Source organism: Heterocephalus glaber, unplaced genomic scaffold (assembly GCF_053883595.1).
Source record: "Heterocephalus glaber isolate CG9 unplaced genomic scaffold, H.glaber_assembly_v1.0 deba00001550, whole genome shotgun sequence".
Lineage (NCBI taxonomy): Eukaryota > Metazoa > Chordata > Mammalia > Rodentia > Bathyergidae > Heterocephalus > Heterocephalus glaber.
The window spans coordinates 9,717,682-9,742,909 of NW_028258343.1; the positions used below are offsets into that span (position 1 = coordinate 9,717,682).

At 38.7% G+C, this 25,228-nt stretch overlaps 1 protein-coding gene across 17 annotated transcripts in view; it reads left to right on the forward strand.

Moving 5' to 3' along the window:
* Window positions 1–25,228, forward strand: part of Utrn (utrophin) — a 527,655-nt gene that overhangs the window by 110,847 nt on the left and 391,580 nt on the right. For all 17 annotated transcript variants that reach the window (XM_087190253.1, XM_087190252.1, XM_087190262.1 and 14 more), the window contains 6 exons: window positions 15,084–15,176; window positions 16,403–16,480; window positions 16,811–16,903; window positions 19,396–19,568; window positions 22,092–22,207; window positions 22,990–23,150. In XM_087190253.1, coding sequence (XP_087046379.1) covers window positions 15,084–15,176; window positions 16,403–16,480; window positions 16,811–16,903; window positions 19,396–19,568; window positions 22,092–22,207; window positions 22,990–23,150 — 714 coding nt within the window. The remainder of the gene's footprint in view (window positions 1–15,083; window positions 15,177–16,402; window positions 16,481–16,810; window positions 16,904–19,395; window positions 19,569–22,091; window positions 22,208–22,989; window positions 23,151–25,228) is intronic.

Below are 25,228 nucleotides of genomic sequence, written 5' to 3' on the forward strand. Positions count from 1 at the left end.
CATACCCAAGCCAAAAGTTTGTTACTTTTGATTCTGTGAATCCTGGGTACATTTAGGAAATGAATGTATCATTGGGAAAATTTTGCGTTCACTTAGCTAAAAAAGATGATTATTTAACTTTGCCTAGTTAAAGTCAAATTACTATCCAGGCAGCCTTTCTATCCTGTGCAACCATGTTTATAATTTTTCATTCCATGGATGTGGCTAATGTTTATATGAACGCTTTGGGTTCTCGTCTTGCATTCTTCCTCATTTTTACCCCAAAGATCTGTTCTTCCTCAGCATTTTTAACCACTTAGAACATAATCAATGCTTTGATCAATATTTTTTAAGGGCTGAAGTGAGGAACTGTCAGTGGTTTTTTCAGATGTGTTTCAAATATGATTTTCCATCGGTATAGAAGTCAGAATTTTGTCACCGAGGTCAAGGATGGAAGGAGTCTTCAGGTTCATAGATTATAGAACTATGACAGTAAGATGAAAAATAAAGATTTCTTGAAGAAACACCATTGTGGTCTTTAAATAGTATGAAAGCTACTTTAATATTTGTGTTTTTAACTTTCTGGTTAGGAAAGCTGTAAAGGTCAGGAAAATATACATGGCTATTTCTTTGAGGAAAAAATGAGGATGTTTTACTGTTACCTTAAGTAGCGGCAAAATTTTAAATATTGGCCATATCCCTTAAGCTGAGGGCAGTAGAGCATACCTATAGTAGCAGCCACACAGGGACCCAAGGCAGGAGGCTCACTTTAGCCCATAAATTCAGGAATAGCCTGGGAAAAATAGTGAGACCCCCCCCTCTTTTATAAAACATCGCTCCACATCCCAATATTTATATTTGATTAATGGATAGCAGTGTTTCCTGGGTTTTGTTGAGGGACATTTTATCTTACCTCTGAGAATGTAAAGAATATGAAAACTGACTCTGACAGATGAGTTAAGACTGTAGAGAATAAAAATATAGAGGTGTTTGTGTTATATAGAGGATTATTCCAAAACATAGGCAGTGATTTTGGGGATACATTTTAAGTTGCTTTATTGTAGAGGCAGAGCAATGTGTGTTTTGGACTTAACATTATTCAGAACTTTTGTATCTGCTTGTGACTGTATTCTGAACAACTAAGTTTTAGGAACTGAGAGGCTGGCTATGAGGAGTTTGTGGTAGTGGTCTTATGACTACTCCTGTGGGTAGGATTATCCATCCTGGTTGTTATTGTATATAACATGGTCATTTTCTACATAGAACAAGTGAAGCAGGTATAGTTTTTAGCAGCTTAATTTATTCATTAAGGAAGACCTGCTTTAGAATTCATTCTGATGATGAATTTGAAAGCATTGTTTTCTTAGTAGACATGTTGAGGAAACATTTGAAACTGGGTGAATTACTTTTGTACCCATCTTTTTAAATGGAGAGAAGTAGACATTTCAATGAACACAGAAGGGCATGTGTAGGATAATAGAGATGACAACTGAGAAAATACTGAAAACAAATGTTGTAATATTATGGTGGGTCATTGATATCCTCAGAGACACAAATAACCCATAGTCCAGTAGAACCATGATAGTTTATTAAATGAATTTACTATTTAAGTTGTGCATTTATAGTGTATGTATTATTTTATCATATAAATGTGGTTTTATCCTCATGTAAATTATTTGTCCCAGGATGCTTAGGATTCTGGCCAAGAGAGTAGAAAATATCTAGCAACTGCTATCATGTTTAGAAATATTCTCATTCTTTAATCTGACATAGAAGCTAAAACCTTGTTTTGTTTGAAGAAAATGTATCAAAAGCAGGATGACTTTGAAAATTGTCTTTCCAGATCACTCCCAGTAAGAAATCAAAGTCTAGAATGAATTTATCTAAGAAATTATGAGAATTTGGATCTAATAAGACAGAGGGCTCATGATAGTGACATGAAACTTTCTCCACATTGCTTTGTTCTTCCCTCTGACTATTTTCAGTCTACACGTTGGGCTGCTGCTGCACACTGGTGTCAATAAGAGAGGACACAAAAAGTTTCTAGACTGGAACATTACCGTAGACTTCTATGTAATCTGGCCTTTGCTGAGCTTGGGAAAAGGTTCTAATTTTGCATGATGTCACTAGGCAATCCAGAGGCTAGGACAAGAAAAAAAGTCCTGTTGAAGGAAATTAGTTTTGTTTCATTTCTTTTTTAGCCTATCTTTTGCTCTATCATGCTGGACTTTAAAAGATAATTGTTTTAGTCAACCTTCCCATTGTTGAGACACAAAACCTGACACCCACAATTTAAAGGAGGAGAAATTTAATTTAGCTCACATTTTTAGGGGTTTCATTCCATGGTCAGCTGGCTCCTGGGAGTAAAAATCATGGTGTAAGGGTGTGATGGAGCAAAGATGTTTAGTTCATCACACTGGGAAGCCAGGTGAGGAAGAATGCCAAAGTGGAAGGACCAAGGGACCAGACCTAGACCCCAAGCCCATGCCTACATGCCCCATCCAGACCCAGAAATATGCTCCCCCAATCCCTTGGGTGAATCTCAAAGCCAGCCAAGTTGACACTCCATCCTAACCACCACAATAATTACTCCATGGGTCTGCTGCTTTCCTGGGCTGTGAAACAGGAATTGATGGCGTCTTCTGCCATGTAGGAATTCATTTTAAAGCAGACTTCTCTCTGGGCATTAACCCTCCCCATCCCAAGTGTTAAATACCAAGTCTTGTTAAATCCAAACACACACACACACACACACACACACATTATTCACTTCTCTCTATCCTTACTGATATCTTCCTTTTCCAAGTCACTATTATCTGTGTTAGGAAAATTTGTGGAAGACTTAAAAATGGGTAAAAAACACTAGCGTACCTAGCCAGCCGTCTGGTTATCTTTGTCTTTCCTTTGGAGCTGCTCTACAGTTCTGTAAGTTGTTGAAAATAATGCAAATGAGTCATATCCATAAAATGCAAATTAATCAAAATGCTGTTGATTATTGCCCTTTGTAGAGACCAGTGTTTGCATCTTTTATAAATTTTTTTCAGTTTTCCTTTTTTACATGTAAATATGTGGTTCTTTGAGTTCTGCTTTGAGCTGGTTGTAACATTTTATAGGGTTCCTCATTGGCTAACGAGCTAAATAAAAGTCTTTGATAGAGGCTAATAGGCTAATATTCTACTTGTCTGGAAGTCATGACTTTACCTTTTGGAAAAATTATCTTTAAACACATGGACCACTGTAATCACCTACAAACTAGTTCTTTCCATGTTTCATCTTCTGCATCCTCCATTTCTATGTTTGACAGAGTAGCTAGAATGATCTCACTGGCTAATCTGATCACTTCTTCCTCTTCTGGAAGATCTTTCATTGGCTTCCCGTTGTCCTTTAAATTTTTTTTAATGAAATTTTGCATATTTAAGATGCACAGTATGATGTTTTGATCTTTGTTGATTTTTTTAGACTCTAAATTGTTGCCTCCATTTCTTCTTGGTAGCTCTTCATTCTGCTCTTGTCTCATTGTGTCCCCAGCCCATGGACCTTCCTGGGTCTTTGGGCTGCCTGCATCTTCTGCCGTATTTTCATGGCCAACTCCTAGTCTTCATTTTGGCCTGAGCTTAAATGTCACTTCCTCAAAGATATCTTTTCTGAGCCCATTGACTATTGTAGCTATGCTCTGTGTTCTCAAAGTGTTATCCTTGGAAGCACGTATAAGGATAATTTAGATAACTGTATACCTCCTCTTCCAGATAGAAATAAGCTCCGAGGGCTCAGGGACTATTTTGTTCATCGACACAGCTTCTGACACATATTAGACACCAGTGAATATTGATGATGACACAAATCTACATTTAATATGTCTAATATCATATGTTCACGAACCATCCGGAGATGGTTGTATTGAAAAGTGATTGGAGTAAAGTGTGGATTTGAGTTCAAAATTGCATAAATTATGTTAGTACATGAAGATGAATATAATATGTCAGGACTTTTGCTGGATTTATATACAAAAATAACCCAGCTTTGGAAAATTTCCCTACTTATCTGGTTTCTTGGGAATTGTACTGGAACAATTATTGGATAGCTATTTGGATTTATTAGATATCATTCTTTTTTTTACACAGTGTAATTCTTCACTAGGAACCATCTACTAAATTCTAGTGAAGAAGAATGATTTAAAGCTTAAAACCGGCTCAATTCATTCCTTGATAAAAGATTTGGGAAGGGCTTGAGACAACAGTAAAATCATGTTTTGATTCTTAGCTCTGTGAATATATCACAGGTAAGATAACACTCACTAGAGAAATATATATTCTTCTTGCTGCAAATCCTTAATATGACACAGAGTTACAGAATGCTTTGGAGTTTGGGTGTCCTGGGAAGTATTACAGAGTAGAATAAATTACAGTTCTGGGATTTTGAAAAGTTACGAAGACTGATTTTTTAAATAGTTAAGAGTTAAAAGTCAAACACTTATTTTTGGATATGCTGTTCCTTTACTTAATGACCTCAGGCAAAGCATTAGCCAATTTTTAAGCTGACTTTGTTTTCATTCTTTTAGCCATAAAACACAGTCGATCATCATTACTTGCCTTATATTACTAAGAAATATGTTCTATTGTTGTGAAATGCATAAGACTGTAATTGCTTAGTAATGCTAAATAAAACCCCACCAGGTGCCCTTAACTTCTAATATCCCTGGTGAATGCTAAAGCAGAAATGGAAAACAGCATTGGCTCATGAAGCCCTTTTATAGTAGTGTATAATGTGTAAAACTCGGGGGTTTTGATCCCTCTGATTTTCAGAGCCTCTGGTGTGTAGGCTGTGGTCTCCGAGGGAGGTGGCCGAGGGCTTGTTGCTTTGCTGTTGGGAAATTTGTTCTTCTTTGAGCCTGCATTTTCTTTGGCTGACTTTCAGAGCTGCTCATCTGGCAGGGCTGAGAACTTACAAATGGCAGAAGCGCTTTTATCAGTTGGGTGAGGTGATTCTCAGCCAAAAGGTTTAACACATAAAGGTTAGGGAGAGAATATGCAAAATTAAGCATGAGTAATATGGGCAATTTTCTGCTTTTCCCTTCTTGAAGAGGAAGATGAGCCAAGCTGTCATATGTTACAATTCCAGCCTGGCAGTTTACGTTGATACAACATAAGGAAATCTGATCTTTTTATGGATTTCAGTATGAAGAGCTATTCCAATGTGTCCCTTTTGAAGACAGTGGGGCATAGCTGTTAGTATACTGTTGTTTTCTGCTTTTTTTCATGTTGGAAGTTAATGGCCACAAGAATGGGAGTGGGGAAAAAAACTGGAGGGAGATCTGTGAATAGTACACAATGAAAGTAAATCCAACACTTTTTCCACTTACAGATGTTGGTCTTCCTTTTAGTATTATGAAGGAGACTGAGCGCTTCCTGTGCAATGATAAATGGCATTCATAGTAGCACTTCCAACCCCAAATTTAAATTACGTCTGTTAACTACTGTCTCTGAAAAGCAAACAGTGAAACTGACTCCATATTCTTGAACATCAGCTCCCAGGTGTTTTGGCAGTCCTTATATAAGTTTTGCTTTGTTGTTTTAATTCCATTTGATCTTAAGAAAATGTTTTTTGTCTTAAAATTATACTTGCAAAATAAGTTTCATCTGGATAAAGTTAAAACAATTGAAATATTATTGCACGTGTTGTGCTTTGGACATATTGAGCACCTAATAAATTATTTTGACACAGTTTGTTGGTATTTGTGATTGTGAAGTGAATTTGGTCATATCTGTTGAGTGTCATTGATGATAGGTTTTGGGATTGATATGCTGACAGGAAATGACTCTTCACCTTTGACCCGGAAGGGGCGGGAAGCAGAGTCATCTCCCTTGATCCCCTGGGCCCTTACTATCTTCAGCGTCAGGGACAGGGTCTGATGGTACAAGGACCGGCAGCCTACACAGCGGTAGGTTGCTGGTGAGTGGTGGTTTGGGGAAAGGCACTCTATTAAGGAAGCAAGGAGATTTTGTTTGGACCTTCCTCAGCTGTACCTGGCCCAAGACACCTTTTGCTCTGCTTGCTATGGGTAGCTGTCCACCAGCCATGAGGGGATCCCGCTCAGGAGGGTAGCTCACACTGATATTTTCACTGTTGTCTGTTGAGGAAATACAAAATCCTGCCAACAAAAAATTCCCCGGTACCAATATAGAGTATAGTGAAGACAGCTTATTTTTGAGTGTGTGTATCAGATTAGGTTCATACAGGCACTCTGGACAGAATTTCGCCCACTGTAGGGAAGTAGAAGAGAGAACAGTGAGCATTTGTCTCCTGGAGAGATGGATGGATGACGGAGCGGTGGGCTCCTGTCCACCTCGTAACCCACTCCTGGTTTTACTTTGCATTGTACTTGATGCTGACAGAGGTGTTAGGCCTATTTTGTTTTTTAGAAGGTGGCTTGAAGAGAGGGAAGGGCCAGGGCAGCTGCCTCTCCTTTAGTAAATAAAGAAAATTTCATTTTTTTTACCTTTCATTATCATTTTTGATATCACTAATGTCTCACCCAAGGAGCCTATCTTTTGAGGAACTGCACTCTTCAAACTTTTCCACTGCTTTGCCAGTTGTGCATGTAACAAATGAGCTCTGTTGGTTGAGTTTGCCTGCAGACCTTGGCTGTGTGCATGGAGTTGGCTCTTCTTCAGCCTGTGGAACTCTGCCTCCTTATTTGTTGTGGAATATGCAGGTGGCCCCCGCTTCTGGCCTCTGGTTGTTCAGGTCCCATTCATTATTATTTATCATCTCTGTGCCAGTTATTTCTCCTACTGAAACTGAGGCAAAAGCTCTGTTACTTGTCTGCCTGATTTAAGATTCCCTGGAAGGGATTGTTCGATTGCATGTGCATTTTATAATCCTTTGTAGGATTCCAGGTAGATGCACAGGCATTGATCGGGTTTCAGCGTGGACACTTGAGGGCCCTTTGTGCTGCAGTTAGTGTAGCACTACTTTGAGTGTCCGGGCCCACGCATGCTCTCTCTTCCTTTTCGTTCCTTCCCTTATACCAAGAGGTGTCGTAAAGACTTGTGCTGACCACCCAGAATTCTCAAGGAGAATTCACGTTCACTCACTGTTTGACTGAAGCACAAGCTGCAGTTTGTTTTGCTCTGTCCATGTGTCTGAGGACTCTGGAGGCCTCATTTCAATCTGTGCATGCTGCTTCTCAGTCTAAAGCAAGGCGACTTCCGATCTCTCACCCTGGGTTTGAATCATAGAAGTAGATATTACAGATCACACAGGTTCTTTCACTGATTAAGATTCATATTGTATAATTTCGATGACTCTAATTTTATCATTTTGCTTAATCTTGACTAGAGACACCATTTAAAAAAAATCTATTTCTTTTGTGTGATACATAGACATTGTAAAAAATTAGATAGTAGAAGAAATCTGAAGAAAATGTTTTCAACTACTTTGCCGTACCAGGAGAAAAGTAGAACCTTTTGTTGTAAAATACTCCAAAAGTATATTTACATGTAAACCTTTTATAGCTAACTAAGATAACATTATGCATACATGGTGCTTGCTGATGGACTGTGGAATTTGAAGAACATGCAGTTACAGGAACCAGAAAAGGGTGTTACCTTTGTGTCAGTGTTGAAATTTGAGATTGGTGGTTTGAAAATATTGGGAAATTAAATTATTTATTTCTTTTTGAATATTAAGACTTATCTTTCTTACCAAAAACAAATAGAGGGAAAGAGAATATAGAATTTACAGTGTATTATCAGATGCTAGAACTCCATTTTTGAACTGATAATAAAAATGCAAGAGTATTATATTAAATAATTCTCTCCATGTATATTTGTGATGAGAGAACAGCAGGAATAGGTGCCAAAATGAACAAAATGAGTAGATTGGTTAGATCCCTTTTTGAAAATATGGCATAAATTAATAACAGAATAGTCAAGCAATATTAAGGAGCTCAAATTTATTAAAATCATCAGACATGTTCTGAATGCATTCTGAAAGTGTTATCTTTTCACTCTTCTTGTTATACGCAAACAGTTGTGACTTGACTATTATCAAGTTAGGCAACTGGGCTGTATCTTTGGACAGCTTTGGCAGGACCCAGATGGCTTGTAAATCCCCTGTAATTACTCGCCATGTTGCTTTGGCCCTGTCTTTGTTTATATCTGTTTAGATCCCTCTGAAGGCAAAGTCTGCATGTGCTAGTCCTACTCCCCTGAAGGGTTGATGCCAATCTCCTGACTGAAAAACCCAGGTCTTGTTCTGTCTCTGATTTATTTCTTGTTGGTACAAAGAATGTTGGGTAACATCTTACCCAAAATGACTTACTAAATATTACTTTCCTATTTAATTTGTTTTTATAGAGTTTTGTTTTCTGTGGCCATGACTACTGCTGCAGAAAATCTTGGGCTAGGATAAAAATAATGGTGATTTTGGAGTAGTGCTGAAAAAGAGGGAGGATAATGCAAGATCAAAGGAGAGAGAGAGGGTGGGGCTAGAGTGGAAGAAGGGCATGATGTGCTCTGCAGCTCCACATTAGAATTATCCTGGTTCTTATGTAGAAGCAGATCAGTTGGCTAGAGTGGGAGCAGCAAGGACCATGAGAAGAGGCTGCTCTTAGATGTATTTTGGAGGATGGAGGGTGGGCTTGGGGAATGGGTTGGAGGGGAGAGTGAGTGAAAAGGAAGAAATAGGGAATGACTCATGTGTTTTTGGTCTGAGGAAATATGAGTCTGCTACTGTAGAGAATAGAGTTTAGAGTTTTGCAATTAACAGTGTTCTGTAGTGTGTGTGTGTGTGTGTGTGTGTGTGTGTGTGTGTGTGTATGGTTTCTCCACAGAGTTCACCAGTGGATTCTTCAAAAGACTCACTGTTGATGATTCTGTATTCACCTATATTTGGTCCTGCTCTGTGCAGTTGTTGCTTATTAGTCGCTCAGAAACCTGGTGTGCCTGCAGATGAGATTCATTTGTTCAGCATGATGGTTTATGAAATAACAAATACAATATTGGGAGATTACGCATGTGAATTCAGATTTCCAGCTTCTTTTGAAAACCGAGACATTCTGCCAACAGTGAGCCTGATTTCCGTACACCAGCTGGAATTAAAGCCCTGGCTGCCACCTTCGGCCCCGGGAGCCCCAGGTTCTGCAGGTGTGATGAGGGCCACTTCTCCTTGTGTTGCAATGACAGTGTGCTTCTTTGTCCTGATGCTTTTGTCAGCAGTGATGTCCCAACTCAGTATTAAGGCTGCTTCCTCTGGTAAAAACTGTGGGGGTGAGAACAGGTGTTAGGAGAGTGCAAATAAGTACTGGGAGAAAGGGGACAGTTGGGGACAGCCAACACTGGTCAGGCCAGTGTCATCTCTGCTGGTATCACATTGCCTTAAAAAGCTTTTTTTTTTTTTGGTACTGGGGATCGAACTCCGTTCCTTGTGCTTGCAAGGCAGGTGGCAGAACCACTGAGCTAAATCCCCGGCCCAAAAAGCTTTTTTAAAGTTAAATAGGACCCAAGCCTCATCTTTCTCACAAGTTCAAGAGCGCTCATTTGTACTATTTTGTGTTTATTGGAAAACTATGGAAACTGGTGAATGGGGAGGGTGACCTGAACTTGGCATTTCTGCAAGGCCAAGCACAAAAGAATTATTCACCCCATATTTGTCCAGTTGAATTATTAAACTGTATTCTTTCTGTCTGAGAAGTATCTGCAAAGAAGTCTGTGCAAAGATTTAAAGATCTAAATAAAAGCTTAACTGTTTGGATGAATCACTTCTTATTTTTATTGAAGGATGACTTCTGACATTTCTAGACTTTTTCCCAGAGTAGATTCCATGTTTAGAACCTGTAACGCCAGAATATCAGACATGCTTTAAAGTGGTATGCTGGGAAAAACAGTCTTCTTTTGAGTTCATTTCAATGTGGTACATGTCTTGTTGCCCACACTGGGGAGTTGTTAAATATATCCCACCCCAACCCCAGTGATTAAATATTTCCTTTCCTGTGTGTCACAGCTGAATGCCCTCATGTTTTTAGTGACAGTAACACAGATGTGGAGAACATGGGTTTGGAACCAGATTATATAGATTCAGGTTCTGTTTCTCACTGGTTAAATCATCTTTATATCTCAGTTTTCTCACCTGTAAAATGGTCATGTTGATGGTATTTACCTTCAAATATTACTATAAAGAAATAGCATATATTAAAATACACCCAAATATCTATAATCTGTTAGAACACAGTTGATTCATAGTAATTTTTTGCTGTTATTATCTAAGACTATTTCACTATTCTGTTGACTGGTTTTGTATGGCTTCAGTTAAAAATTTTTAAAAAATTTTTAGATGATTACAAAAGATCAAAAAGAATAGTAATTTTTGTGACATATGGAAATTAATTGAAATTCAAATTCTAGTGTCCATGAAATAAAGTTTTATCAGAATATAGGTGTTATTCCATTTGGCTCATTCATTTATATATTGTCTGTGGCTGATTTCATGTTACAACAGTGGGCTTCAGGAGTTTCAATAAAGGCCACATGGCCAGAAAAACCCAAGTGATAAAAAAACCCAAGTCTGTTTCTTTATAAAATGTTTTTTTCTGACCCCTTCTTAGTGCACAAAACCGCAAATCACCATTTGTATCCAGGTGGTACTTTGCAGGACTGGTGGTAGCATTTGTTGTTTGGCCTAGGTTGGTGGTGGTGGTGGTTATTATTATTATTATTATTATTATTATTAGGCAGCAGCAGCAATACTGGAGATTAACTCTAGGGCCTTGCTCATGTTTGGCAAGGGCTCTACCATTTAGCTACATCCCCAGTCCAGCTCATTTTTTCGTATCCTTGATGATGCAATTCTAATTGAATGAGATGGAATCTCAATGTGGTTTTGATTTGTATTTCTGTGCTGCCATCTGAGGGTGTTTTTTTTTTTTTTTTTTTTTTGTACTGCGGATCAAACTCTGGACCTTGTGCTTGCAAGGCAGGTGCTGGAACCACTGAGCTAAATCCCCAGCCCTGCCACCTGAGTTTTTAACAGATGAACAAGCAGATGCAGAAAGGCCATGTAACTTGTGCAAAGTTCCGTGGCTAGTAAAGGGCTTGTTGTCTACAGAAAAGGTTGCTGACAGTCATAATTTTTTGTAATGTGGGAAAAATCTTTGCACTTACTTTATTTTATGCTGTCTTGTGGTTGGTTGTGGGAGAGGAGCATTAGAGGTAGGTAGCTGATGAGGAGCGCGTCTGCCCTTTATCCTCACTGATAGCAATTAGGAAGCCTTCAGTGTGTGGGACACTTCCCTGGCTCAGCTTCCAGGATCCTCTGGAATGGGGGTTCTGTGCCAAGCAGATCCGCTCGTTACTGAAATTGATCGTGATCATCTGTGTGTCCCCAACACTGCAGCCGCCCAGCACCTGATAGTTCAGAGTAGAAAATCAGCTTTGTTTCAGAATACAAATAACCCCCAGCTTATTGCTTACTGATTGTGTGCTGATAAGCTTTCCATATTTCTCCCCTTTTAGAGTTGATGAACTAGGGAAAAGGCACATGCTTATAAAAATTATTAGTTGACGGTTACAGTTATTTAGAAATGGGTAAGGAATCAGGAGGGAAGAAGAAAAGGGGATAATAAAAATCTCTACAGTGGAAACTACAGTACTCTGGAAAAGGAGATCAAAGAGGACAGTAGAAAATAGAAAAATATCTCCTATTCATGGATATTTAGAATCAATATAGTCAAAATGGCCACACTTTCTAAACTGATATACAGATTTAACGCAATCCCAATCAAAAATACCAACAGTATTCATCACAGGACTAGAGAAAACAATCCTAAAATGCATATGCAACTGGAAGAGATCCAAAATAGCAAAAGCAATCCTGGGTAACAAGAACAAAGTGGGAGGCATCACAACACTGGATTTGAAGTTGTGTTATTAAGCTACCGTGATAAAACCAGTATGATATGGGCACAACAGCAGGCATGTGGATCAGTGGAACAAAAACAGGATGCAGAAACAACAACAGCACATTGAGCTACTTGATCTTTGACAGAGGGGCCAAAAACATACACTGGAGGAAAGATAGCTTCTCTAATAAATGGTTCTGGGGAAACTGGCTATCCACATGCAGAATTCTGAATCTAAACCCTTGTCTCTCACCATGCACTAAACTAAAATCAAAATGGATCAAAGATCTAAATGTTAAAACACAGACCCTTAATCTGCTGGAAGATCAAATGAGTAAAACTCTTGAAGATACAGGTGTACTTGAGGACTTTCTCAGCAGAACCCCAGTGACACAAATATTGCCACGAATCAACAAATGGAATCACATCATATTAAAAACTTTTTGCACAGCAAGGGAAACGACTAATAGAGTGAAGAGATAACCTACACAATGAGGAAAAATTTCTTGCCAGCTATTTCTCAAATAGAGGACTAATATCTAGAATATACAGAGAACTAAAAAAAACTAGACACCTCAACTTGAAGATGCCATCAACAGATGAACAACTGAAATTTATAGACATTTCTCAGGAGAAGTACAAATGGCCAATAAATACATGAAAAAATATTCAACAGTGCTCCCAGCACAGTGATGCTAATTAAAACAACACTGAGATTCCATTTCATTCCAGGGAGAATAGACATCATCAAGAAATGAAATAATAACAAATGTTGGAAAGGCTGTGTGGGAAAAAGGAACCCTTCTACATTGTTAGTGGGAATGTAAACCAGTGCAGCCACTATGGAAATCAGTGTGGCGATTCCTCAAAAAAGTAAAACTAGAAATTCCGTTTGACTTAGCCGTTCCCTTTCTAAGTATCTTCCCAAAAGAGTTAAAGATGTCATATTACAGTGATATATGCACACACATGTTTATAGCAGCACAATTCATAACAGCTACATCTTGGAAGCAGCCTATCTGTCCATCAACAGATGAATGGATACAGAAAAGGTAGTATCTCATTGGAGTACTACTCTGCCATAAAGAAAGATAAACTAGTTATTTGCAGAAAAATGAATGTACCTTGAGACCATAATGTTACAGGAAAGAAATCAGACATACAATCTTAAACACCAAATGGTTTCTCTTATCTGAGAAACCCAAAATATAAATATAGAGCAAATTAAAAGACAGATTGGGCTGGGGATTTAGCTCAGTGGTTCCACTGCCTGCCTCGCAAGCACAAGGTCCCAAGTTTGATCTCTGGTACAAAAAAAAAAATATTAAAAGATAGATAATAGAAAGTAGGGAGATAGATTTTGTCAAAATGGTAAGGAGGTCAGGAGAGGGATGGAAGGGGGAGAGAGGGGAAGGAGAGAGATGGAGAAAAGAATGAAAATGTGTTATATACATGAACCAACTTCCCATAAGGAATGCAATCATTGTCTGATGCAAACATGTACTAATAAAAAAACTGAAAAAAATAAAAGGTATAATGCTAAGTTTTAGCTATCTCAAGCTCAGTTCAATTTTTCTCAGTGTGACTGATATGTATGTATTTTTTAAAGTGAGAAATTGAGATGATACACTTGCTGATCCTAACATGTCTGTATTATTTGCAGTAACTAGGTGTTGATCTCTGGAGATTTCATAAAAGAAGGGGAAAATTTGATGCAAGATAGTACAGTATTTATTACATTGTGCTTTATACATTTTGGGACACTGTCACATAACACTACATTATTTGATCTGTACAATAACTTCTGGTTAGAGGAGGTTAGCTAGCTGAGCCATGTTCAGCAGGCAATTCATGGTCAAACTGGGCTTAAAACATAGGCTCCCTGATTTTCTGAACAATAATCACAATTACTGTTGTGGGAAATATGAAATTTGAAATGTTATATCTCCCAACCTGTTAACTGTATGATACGCTGAGTTCTTCTTTTCTAGAAATTGAAGAATGAATCCTAGGAACAACGGAGGTTAAAAGTAGGAAGATATTTATTGATTGGAAAGCTCCTGAGGGATAGGAGGGGGACCCAAGTGATAAGCCAAGGACCCCACTTTACAGAGGAGCTTTATAGGGTGAAATCCATGTGGTTATATCGAGGGCCACAGCCTTGAACATCCAATAAGGTTACAAGTATAGTCACTCAGGTAATGGTGGTCCAATGGGGAAGTGAGTCACATAGCAAGCATGGATGGAAAGAACAAGGATTCTCATAGGAGGCGGTGGATCCAGAGGTCTCTGGTCATCCCCAGGGTGGTCGATGCCTGTCTATACTTTACTAAGCCCAGTTCTTTGAAGAAATATGTAGGTCTGGTCATCTTGTCTCCATCTTGAGGCCTGGTTTTCAGCCGATGTGCACCTGTGGAGTGTTTCACTTTTGCCCTGGCCCTTTCGAGGACTTAGCCCTATTTTACTGCCTATAGTATTTTTACCTAGCTCATCTATCTATAATATTACCAACAACTCCTCCTATGACAGGAAGACCAGGACTTGCCAGACTTCTAGCAAGGGGAGTGAGATTTTCTGGTATCAGACACTAGAGTCAGTTTGTTAATGGGAATTGATGGTGTTCACCAATTAGGGACAAGACTTTAGGAATTCTGTGAGCTTTCTCAGTCCAAATACTGGCCTGGGACTTGACTTAGACACAGCCCAAAGTGCCTCAATTGTTAAGAAACTGCTGAGCAGTAGAGACTTGTCACTGAGAGCTGAAATTGATGAAATCACCTACTCCTGTGACGGAAATGCTGAAAGATGTCCTGCCCTGAGGGTGAAGTGTGCCCTGATGGTGCGGTATGCCCATGCTCTTAATGGGCCTAGCACTCAGGGGTTGGGCCTTTGTTGATGTTTTTAATATTTTTTATCATTCCTTTCTCATGAGCTTATGCCAAAGTTCAGGCACATGAGCAGCCTAATCACAGCTTTATCTGTTTTCACTCTAAGAAATAGTGCATTTTATATCTTTCAGCTCAATTGGCTTCTTATGAGATTTCAGAATTCTGTTACTTGTTCTTTCTATACAAGGCTAACTGGAATCATTTGCAGATGATCCAGAACTTTTTAATTGAAAAAGTGAAACCACTAATTTATATGCCAAGTACGGAGAGTCCGGGATTTCTGCTGCAGATGTGACTTATGTCTTGCTTTTTTTTCATAGAGTGGGAAGCCACCCATCAATGATATGTTCACTGACCTCCAAGATGGCAGGAAGCTACTAGATCTTCTGGAAGGCCTCACAGGGACATCACTGGTGAGAAGCTATCTCTGTGGATGAGGCTAAGGGTTTGTCTCTGGTCATTGTGATCCCTGAAGACCACTGTGGGTCACTTAAAATGTAAAGGCAGAAATAGGAACATTAAAAAAGTGATTTATCTAAGACTGGGATAGAGCAGGATTTAGGCTTTCTTGAGAGCCCGAATTTCATCACAGATAAAATTAAATGTCTGTTTCTCAGAGACTGCCCAGGTTGGGGATTACAAAAAAGGATGGATTAAGGGCCGGGGACTTAGCTCAGTGGTGCCACACCTGCCTTGCAAGTGCAAGGTCCTGAGTTCCATCCCTGGTACCGAGAAAAAAAAAGGGATGGATTTGTAGAGAAGGCATACTTTTTTTGAATGGTAGTGAGTATAGAGACAACGATTTGTTATTTAACAAATACGTAAAGTACCAATTGCTAGAAACTGTGACATTTGTCTTTACGCAGGTTTTCAGTATTACCTTTGTGCTTGTTTATCAAATCCAACTTTATTACTTTAAGTATGGTTCTGCGTTCACCCAGGGAAATAACTCTGCTAACAGAGAGGATGTGCTTCATGTGTACAGACTTTGGTTCTAGAGGTGGAATTACCGTAAAGGAGCAGAGAGATGCCCTCTTGAAGATGAGTTACTTCTTGCCTACGTATGGGGTGGTTCACTCCACCTTCTACAGGCAGGTGGTGGCCATGCACCTGTTGGAGAGGCTGGTGCTTCTTCCCAATAAGATTCCCTGGCCAGTGAGGTGGAAGGAAGCTGCCTAGATCCCCTGCCACAGGTGGGGAATTCCTACCCTCTAGCTGGGCTCTTCTTGTAATGCCTAAATCTTTCTGCAGCCAGATCAGTTTAAATAAAAGAAGCTTTGTCCTGTTGCATTGATTCCCAAATTTGTATGCATATTGGAATCACCAGGAAATCTTAAAACTTCTACTCACACCATGAAGTCACAGTCTTTGGTGGGGTAGGAGGTAGGACACAACCATTATTATTTTTGAAGCTACCAAGGATGTACCAGTGTGCGGGCAGGTTAGGCAACCAGTACCTTATACAGTTGTCAGTACGGGAATTTGCATCCTGTCATCACTATGTCCGAGGTGGTGAACTGAACTCCTGGCTCTGAGGACTCTGTGTGCTGAGCTATGTTCTGCGTACATTTCAGGATCATCATCTGTCACTCACATGGAAGGATAATAGGTCTTATTTGCTTTGTGTTTTATTTTCCAGACAAAGGAACGTGGTTCCACAAGGGTACATGCTTTAAATAATGTCAACAGAGTGCTGCAGGTTTTACATCAGAACAGTGTAAGTTTGCAAAGTGACTGTGGGGTTCTGTGCTGCCATCAGCACTGTTTGTTGGGGAACCAGCCACCTGCCACCTGCTCTGTGTATTGGTGTCAGCGGATCCCTGTGAGAAGTATGGGACCTTTTTTACGAGCAAAGGAATGCTCATGTGCTTTTCCTGATGGTCTTTCCTGTCTACTGTGTAAATAACAGTTGTGAGATTTACATTTACTTTATTCTCTTAAGTGGGATTTCTCTTACCACTCATTTATATTGCTGTGCAAATGTGCTAAATCAAAAGCAGAATTTTGTCAAGACATTATCCTAACAATTATGTTTTCATTTCCATAGGTGGAATTAGTGAACATAGGAGGAACAGACATTGTAGATGGGAACCACAAACTGACCTTGGGGCTACTTTGGAGCATCATTCTGCACTGGCAGGTGAGGAAATCTCCGATCACTTCTCATAGGAATTGAAACTCCATTGTTTGTGCAGCACTTTCCTAGAGCTGCCATGACAAAATACCACAGTCTCCTGGATTTGAACAACAGGAGTTAACTGTCTCACAGCTCTGGAGGCTGGAAGTCCCAGGTCAAGGTGTCAGCCAGGGTGGATTCCTTTGGAGGACCAGGGGGAGGGCCTGCTCCGTGCACCGCAGCTCTGTGGCTTGCTGGCCATCCTTGGTGATAATTGTGCAGTACAGCGCCAGTCCTCACCTGATGTTCTCCTTGCTGTGTGTCTGTGACCTGCTGTCCCCTTTTCGTAAGGACAACAGGGTAACCTCATTCTCCTTACATCTGCGGCGCACTATTTCCAAATCAGGTTCCATTCTGTGAGATACTGGGCAGTAGGACTTCAATGCATGGATTTTGGGGGAGGAAGAGGCTGACAACTTGCTCTATTTTCTTGGCATAGGGGAACAAAATATGTCTTTTAAAATATTGAATTTAAAAAATTGACATCATTTCAGACTTACAGAAAAGTTTCAAGAATAACTAGTTCAAAGAATTCCCATCCATTCTGCATTCAGATTCCCGAAATGTTAACAGTTGCCTATATTTCTGGTGCCCATTCTGTCTTTTTCTGCCTAAATATGTCCATGTGGATTTTTTTTTTTTGGTACCAGGGCTCAAACTCGGGACCTTGCGCCTGCAAGGCAGGCAGGGGAACCACTGATCTAAATCCCCAGCCCCTGTCCATGTGTATTTTCTAAAAACAGCATTCTTCTAAAACCTAGGAACTCCTTACATTGCCATGATATAATATTAATATAAATGTATGCTAATATTTATAATTATCAATTATTATATAAAATAATGTTATATACTAAAGCAATATATAATTATTAAAATCAAGAAAATATCATTATTAGAATATCATTGAAAGAATAGTTATCTAATTACATAGCTCATGGAGTTTTTTTTAAATTGTCCTAATAATACCCCTTATAAAAGCAAAAAAAAAAAATCCAAGGTCATGCGTTACATTCTTCACATCTTTTTAATCTAGAACAATTTCTGAGTCCTTTATATTTCATAATACTGATTTTTCGAAGAGCACTGGGAGTTGTTTTGTAGAATACCCCTCCATGGGGCTTGACTCATGTTCCCTTGTTTTTAGATTCAGGTTGTTTTGGCAGAGGTGCCGCAAACTGATGTTGAGTTTTTCTCATTGCCCCAGGGTAGAGCCCTGCAGGGCCCAAGATGGCTTTTCCAGCAGTGTTTGGAAAGTGATGGTGTTTGCTGAGTTTCTCCACTGTGCCCTCACTACATTTTGTTATTAAGTAGTGTTTTGTGGGAATGCACTTTGAGACCGTGTAAATATTCAGCTATTTATTCACCTTTTATACATTAGTTTTAGCAGCCATTCATAATTCTTACCTGGATCAGTTATGATTTCGATGCTTGGCAAAGAGTGAATGTCTAGTTTCGCTATTCCTTTCACATTTACTCATTGGCTTTCTTTCTTTCGTCACCTATCTATCATCTATCCAACCATTCATTTATGTACCGGTGGATGCATCATGAAGTTTTGCATAGCATTATAATGTCTTACTAGAACTGTTCATTTTGATGTTGAAGTGGTTCTAGATTTGGCCCATGTGAGCCTCTTAAGTTGGCATCTGGGTCCTTTTGATAGGTCTACACCATTCTTTGTGACCTTCCTTCAAACATTTTAGAATACTAATATAAAATGTTCATTCTAGAGTGTCATCATTATTGCTAATAGAGAAGATACTTCATTTGATTTTGTAGTTACTAAAAAGTTCTTCCTTTCTCATTTTTGTAGAAAAGAAAATTAGGTTTTCTTGATGTAAGTGGCTTTGTAAGTGAAAATAATAAAATATGCTTTTTTTTAGTGTGGGTATGGAGTTCCAAGTGAGGGGTACTCTACTACTGAGCGTCCTCAGCCCCCTTTTAAAATTCATTTTCTAGCCACTGATATAGCTCAGTGGCGCCACGTCTGCCTCTTAAGTGCAAGGTCCTGAGTTTGATCCCCAGTGCCAAAATTTTTTTTAAAAAAATTCTTTTTTAAAATTTTGAGACAGGGTCTTGCTAAGTTGCCCAGGCAGGGTTTGAACTTGTAATCCTCCTACCTCAGTTTCTCAAAGTGCTGAGATTACATGACTTTTATATGACTGTGAAAGTCATGTTCATTGTAATCATACATAGTACACATATTGTTTAAGATATGGGAAACACACACACACAAAAAGATACAGGAAACACATTCGTGTAAAAAAGTACAATAAAAATCAGCTCCATATCTGAGTATCCACAAGTAAACACTTAAAATGTATCTTTCCAATGTTTATAGAAAACACTGGAAGTACAATAAATGTGTATTCTCCCATCTACAGTGGTTAATGGGTGTAACCCAAGCGACTGTTAGGTTCCAGGCTGTGCTACAGGCGGTGCCTCTGTCTCCACAGGTGAAGGACGTCATGAAGGACGTCATGTCCGACCTGCAGCAGACCAACAGCGAGAAGATCCTGCTGAGCTGGGTGCGGCAGACCACGCGGCCCTACAGCCTGGTCAATGTCATCAACTTCACCACCAGCTGGGCCGACGGACTGGCCTTCAATGCCGTGCTCCACCGGCACAAGTGAGGCGGTGCTGGCCTTAGGAGAGGGTCTCGGAGACGTGCATCTCCTCACTGCCTCTTTTCTGCTCTCCCTCCCCAAATCTCCTTTCCCAAGCTCTCCTTTCTGCGCATGTTCTCTCGAAACTTTAAGAGAGGAAACTCCCGGCCGGGATTTAGCTCAGTGGTTCTGGCACCTGCCGCGCAAGTGCAAGGTCCCGAGTTCGATCCCTGGTACCCCCCCCCCCCAAACAAAAACAAAACCAAGAGAGGAAACTCCAGAGTGGAAAACTACCCATGAGTGTTCATTGCTTTAGGATTTAAATGCTACAATGTAGAGCCTATGATTTCGTTAAAAATAACTCACATAGTTCAATCCCACTCATTCAACATTAGCAATATATACGGAGAATTGTGTTAGCTCTTGTTCTTGCAGCAAAAGACTACATAGTCCAATCTAATTAAAAATAGCCACACAAATTTTCTTATGAACTTTGGTAAACAGATTCTAATTTATACATAAAGACCAAAGGCCCAAGAATATACAGTGCAGTCCTGAAGAAGAACCAGGCTGAAGTATTTTGCAAAAGGAAACTAGAACTCTGAGGCTATATTAAGAGTATGTAGTACTATAAATAAATACAGTAACATAATAATTGGCTGGACCATATAACATTGCCAGTATGTGATTATTTTTGTTGTATAAGAAGAGTAGTTTCATGTGGTTCATCCTAATAGAATAAAGATTCTGAAATAGCCTCATCATGGAGAATAATGTAGTTTAAAAAAAACTGTGCTGATATTGCAGATTAATAGACTGTATAGAGCAGCTGGTTATCCATATGTAAATAAGGGCACTGGATTGTTAACTCACCATACCCAAAAAGTGATTTCTGCATGGTTCAAGGATTTAAATGCCAGTGGCAAAATTTGTTATGTATTATTGATGTTTTAAATTACTAATTTTCTCAAGTTTCACTTCCTGTATGTTCTTGGCTAGTATACAAAAGTGCTCTAGACTTTTCTCTGTTTTACATCTAAATTCTGTGCATCATGGAAGATTTTTTTCCCCCTTTCCTCCCTCCCTCCATTCCTTCTTTCTTCCTTCCCCCATTCTTTCTCCACCCCCTCCTCTTTTTGGTTTAACTTTGTGCTTTGTTCTGTAAGACGGGGTTGATTTGAATTAGTGATAGTGAGCAGAATGTTTTGTTCTTAAAAACAAACGCAATGTTTTTAATGTTTTACCATAAGAATGATATTTCCTGTAGGTTTTTAAATATACTTTTTAATGAAGTTGAAAACCTTACTTCCATTTTCCTTTAACAGTTTAAGGAGGGTTTGCCCTCAGTTCCCAAGTGGTTAAGAGATTTTATCAAGAAACTGTTGAATTTAATCAAAATATTTTCCATCTGCTAACTGATTTAAGAAATATATGTGCTAGACACCAGGTATACAGGAGAGAACAAAATAGGCAAAAGTCCCAGTCTTGTTGGAACTGTGTTCCAAAAGAGGGAGACAGATGATGATTTTAAAAACTGAAAATATAAATAGTAAAGTATATAGAAATGGTAAGCATACTGAAGACACAAATCCATGAGGAAGGAAGTAGGAGGCACCTGGCTTTTGGCAGAGCAGGGGCTGCTGTGAGCAGAATGGGGGAATAATGAGGGATGAAGTCAAGGAGAAACAGTGCTGTTTTGGTTCAAGAACTTAATTATTTGATGATTCTGGTCACAGACCGAGTTGGATGAGAATGGAATCAGATTCATTGGTTAGGTTCAGTGTTGACCTTATGGGGAAATTTGATTCAGTTCTGTCCAATTTGGTTTGCCACCAGAATCATAGAAAGATTGAGGTACCACTGAACTAGGAGAAAGGAGGTGGGGAAGTGGTTCTAATACTATAAGAACTGACAGTGCAAAGACAACAGACAACTGTTGCGTTATTAAAGCAACAATGATGTCTAAATTGTAGGATTAAAAGCAAGATAAACAGTAGTAGTATGGAAGGGGACAATTGTAGAGAAAACTCAAGGCTTTTATTTTGGGAATATCCCATGGAAAAATTAGAGCTGGATATTCTATTCGGTTCACTTAGTTGGAGAATTTTGTCCATTAATATTGATTGTGATAATTGATATATTTAGATTTATTTCTACCTGTTAGTTTTGTGCTTCTTCTTTTACATTTTAAAAATTGTTTTTCTTTCTTGTCTTCTTTTGTATTGATGGGTTTCCCCAATCCCCTTTTTCATTCTACTTGGCAAATACTGTATACTTGAGTCTTTTAGTGGTTACCCCTGAAATCTTAATAATAACATTTAATGCAAGAACCTTAGAATGTGTTACCTGTTATTTTCATAGTTGTAATTTATCTTCAAATGCTATATAATATTTGACAAAACCTTAGGATATAAGAGATTTAACTTTTTAAGAAAGTTGAGAATTAAAAAAAAGTCTCAAACGGAAGCGTTTTAGATTATAACAATGCCTACTTTGTTTCCACAATATTCTGTCTTCATTTGATTTTATTTCTGTGGTGATTTCAGACCTGATCTCTTCAGCTGGGATAGAGTTGTCAAAATGTCCCCAATTGAGAGACTTGAGCATGCCTTCAACAAAGCTCAGACTTATTTGGGAATTGAAAAGCTGTTAGATCCTGAAGGTATTGTTCATTATTTATTTTCAACCTTAATTTTGCAGTACAGTTTTGAACTTTTGAAAAATGATATTTTGTTCTTTTTTAGAATGAATTATGAGAATTGAGGACCCTTTTGTAAAGTACAGATATAAACCATTTTATCACAGACACATTAGTAATACGTTTTGTTTTGGGTTTCTTTTTTTTTTGGTACGAGGGATTGAACTCAGGTCCTTGCGCTTGCGTAGCAGGCGGCGAAACCACTGAGCTAAATCCCCGGCCCCATTAGTAGTACTTTTGTACCAACAATTTTGAATATCCTTTAGGCATAAATTTAATATTTCATTGATAATAATTAATCTATATCAAGGAAGATTAAAAATTTTAGAAAAATTATTGTCCAAAAATCAGTATTTGTTTTATTTTATAAAAATGCATTGTATGCCTATGATGTGAAGACTTTACAGAGGTCATAGGATTGAATTCCGGACTTATTTTCATAGTACGGATGAAGTCTTGTATCATTCTTTTCAGTGGTAAGTTGGCAGCTTGCTTTTGAGCATTCTGAGGAAGCCCCTAGGGAAGATTTTAAGAAATGGGAGACTGAATGAAAATGAGTAGTGCTCTTGGTGCTTGCCTCATATATCATGATATGAAACAGCAAGGTACTGAGACATGGTGTGGCAAAGATTGTGCATTAAGTATTATTTACGAGTGTGAGGAGAGTCATTTTATACCTAATATTGAGCAATTCACATATTTTGGACATCTCATTTAAGCTGGCTCTCACTTTCTTTCACTTTCAGATGTTGCTGTTCAGCTCCCTGACAAGAAATCCATTATTATGTATTTAACATCTTTGTTTGAGGTGCTACCTCAGCAAGTCACGATAGATGCCATCCGAGAGGTAGAGACGCTCCCCCGGAAATATAAGAAAGAATGTGAAGAGGACGAAATTAATATACAGGTACTGGCACATTTTTATTAACATGTTTGACTTGGCACCTTTGGTTGCTCATGGATACCAGTCACCACCCACTTTCAGAGGGTTTTCTAAGTTCAGTTTTCATTTAGCACTCTGTCACATGCATCCAATAGAAAAAGTAACTCAGCTGACTTTATTAAGAAGGAAAGTATTATTTCACACAGTGAGGCTGGAGATGGGCTGTGTGGGTGGCGACAGAGAGGCTGCAGGACGCGCTTGAGAACCTAGGGTCCCCCACTGTGTGGTCACCATCTTTTCCCCAGTGGTCACCGACAATACTGAAGGTGGCTTTGTCCATGTCAGCCTCTTTTTTGGGGGGAGGGGCCCATTAATAAAGAATTGTTCCTGTTATATTCTCCCAAGGGCTATCAACATATAAAGTTTATTTCCTTTTTCATTTATGAGCAATCGGTGATAAACTACTTGTCAAGTGTTTTTTTTTTTTTTTTTTTTTTTTGGTACCGGGGATTGCACTCGGGACCTTGTGCTTGCGCAGCAGACTCCAGAACCACTGAGCTAAATCCCTGGCCCTCAAGTTTTTTTTGAATGAAAGGACTTATAAAGATTTTATTCATCAGAATATAAATGATTTTTTTCCTAGGAGATGTAAGTAAAATAATTATTTTTTTCCTTCATTTTCCTACCTTGAATCAATTCATATTTATCTCTTTCTGGTTGAGTCTAATCAGTCTTTGTAATTCATTAAATGAGAGGCTTTTAAGAGTTGGATCAGGTCTTGGAAGTCACTTAGTCCAACATTTTAGCAACCCAGTAACCAAGAGATACATATGGATTTCAAAATTATAAGAAATACATTTTGTAGATTCAGACAGCATGGGCTCTGGAGTTTAAATTTCATCCTATCGCTACTTGTTTGGAATCAGCTACTTAACTTTTGAGCCCTTGTGGTTAAAACTACCTACTTAATGAACTGCTACAATTAATAAATACTCAGTAAGCAACAGCTATCATCATTATAATTTTCCTCTCAATTTGTTTTGCCATTCTCATTCAACAAATTCTTCTTTTAAAAAAATGTTCCTTAAGACTAGATGTGATGGTGCATGCCTCTCACCTCAGTACTCTGGGAGACTGAGGCAGAGGGTTGAAAGTTCGAGCCCAGCTGAGGCAATTTAGTGACTTAGTGGGATGCTGTCTCAAAATAAAAGATAAAAGAAGGCCTGGGGATGTAATTTAATGTGAAGGCTGTGGGTTTAATCCCCAGTACCAGTCCCCCACCAAAGTTACTTAATTCCCATGTTAGAACAGTCATGCCAGTCTGGAAGTGCATAGCATCTCACCCTGAGATTCCAAGAACTTACTAGATTTTCTTCAGATAGTATGTACCAATCCTTATTTTTTTCCTTTTCAAAAAATGATATGATCTGCCACCTGCCTTGTGAGCTCAAGGTCCCAAGTTCAATCCCTGGTACCAAAAAAAAACACAACCCCCAAACTGATATGATTTTTAGAAGAAGACAGAAGCTTATTGAAAAACAAAAAAGAGAAATAGGGCTGGATTGTGAATCTATGGCTCTTTTTTAGCTGTTTTCAAAATGAAATGATGTCGAGGAAACCTTAACTTCCTATAATTGACTACGTTTGCTTCTGCTAATGCAGTTATTGTTCTGCAGTATGCATCTTTTTAAGGGGCTCCTATAATCTGGGTTTGCCATTTGCTTTGTAGAATTCCTTGGATTTGTAGAATTATTGGATTAGGATTCTTTTTGTTAGAAAGGCAGGAAATTTTAACTCTCACAATTAAGGCTGTTCTCTCAATAAGGAAGGAGACTTCATTTGCCTTTTGAGGGTGTAGATAGAAGAATGACTTCTCATTTACTGATTTCTTAAGAGCAAATTTTTCAGCACTAGCCTCTTCATTTGCATGCTTTTGTTAGTGACTTGGAAGTTGAATTTGCAGAAATGAAATGAGATTAAGTTTTAACCACCTACTCTTTGATGTAGCTTCCCATCCACTCATCTCCAGTGAAAGCTACTGGCCAGCCTTGCTTTCTAATTCTCTCCTTTCTGCAAACGGACATTAGGTACTTGGTAAATAA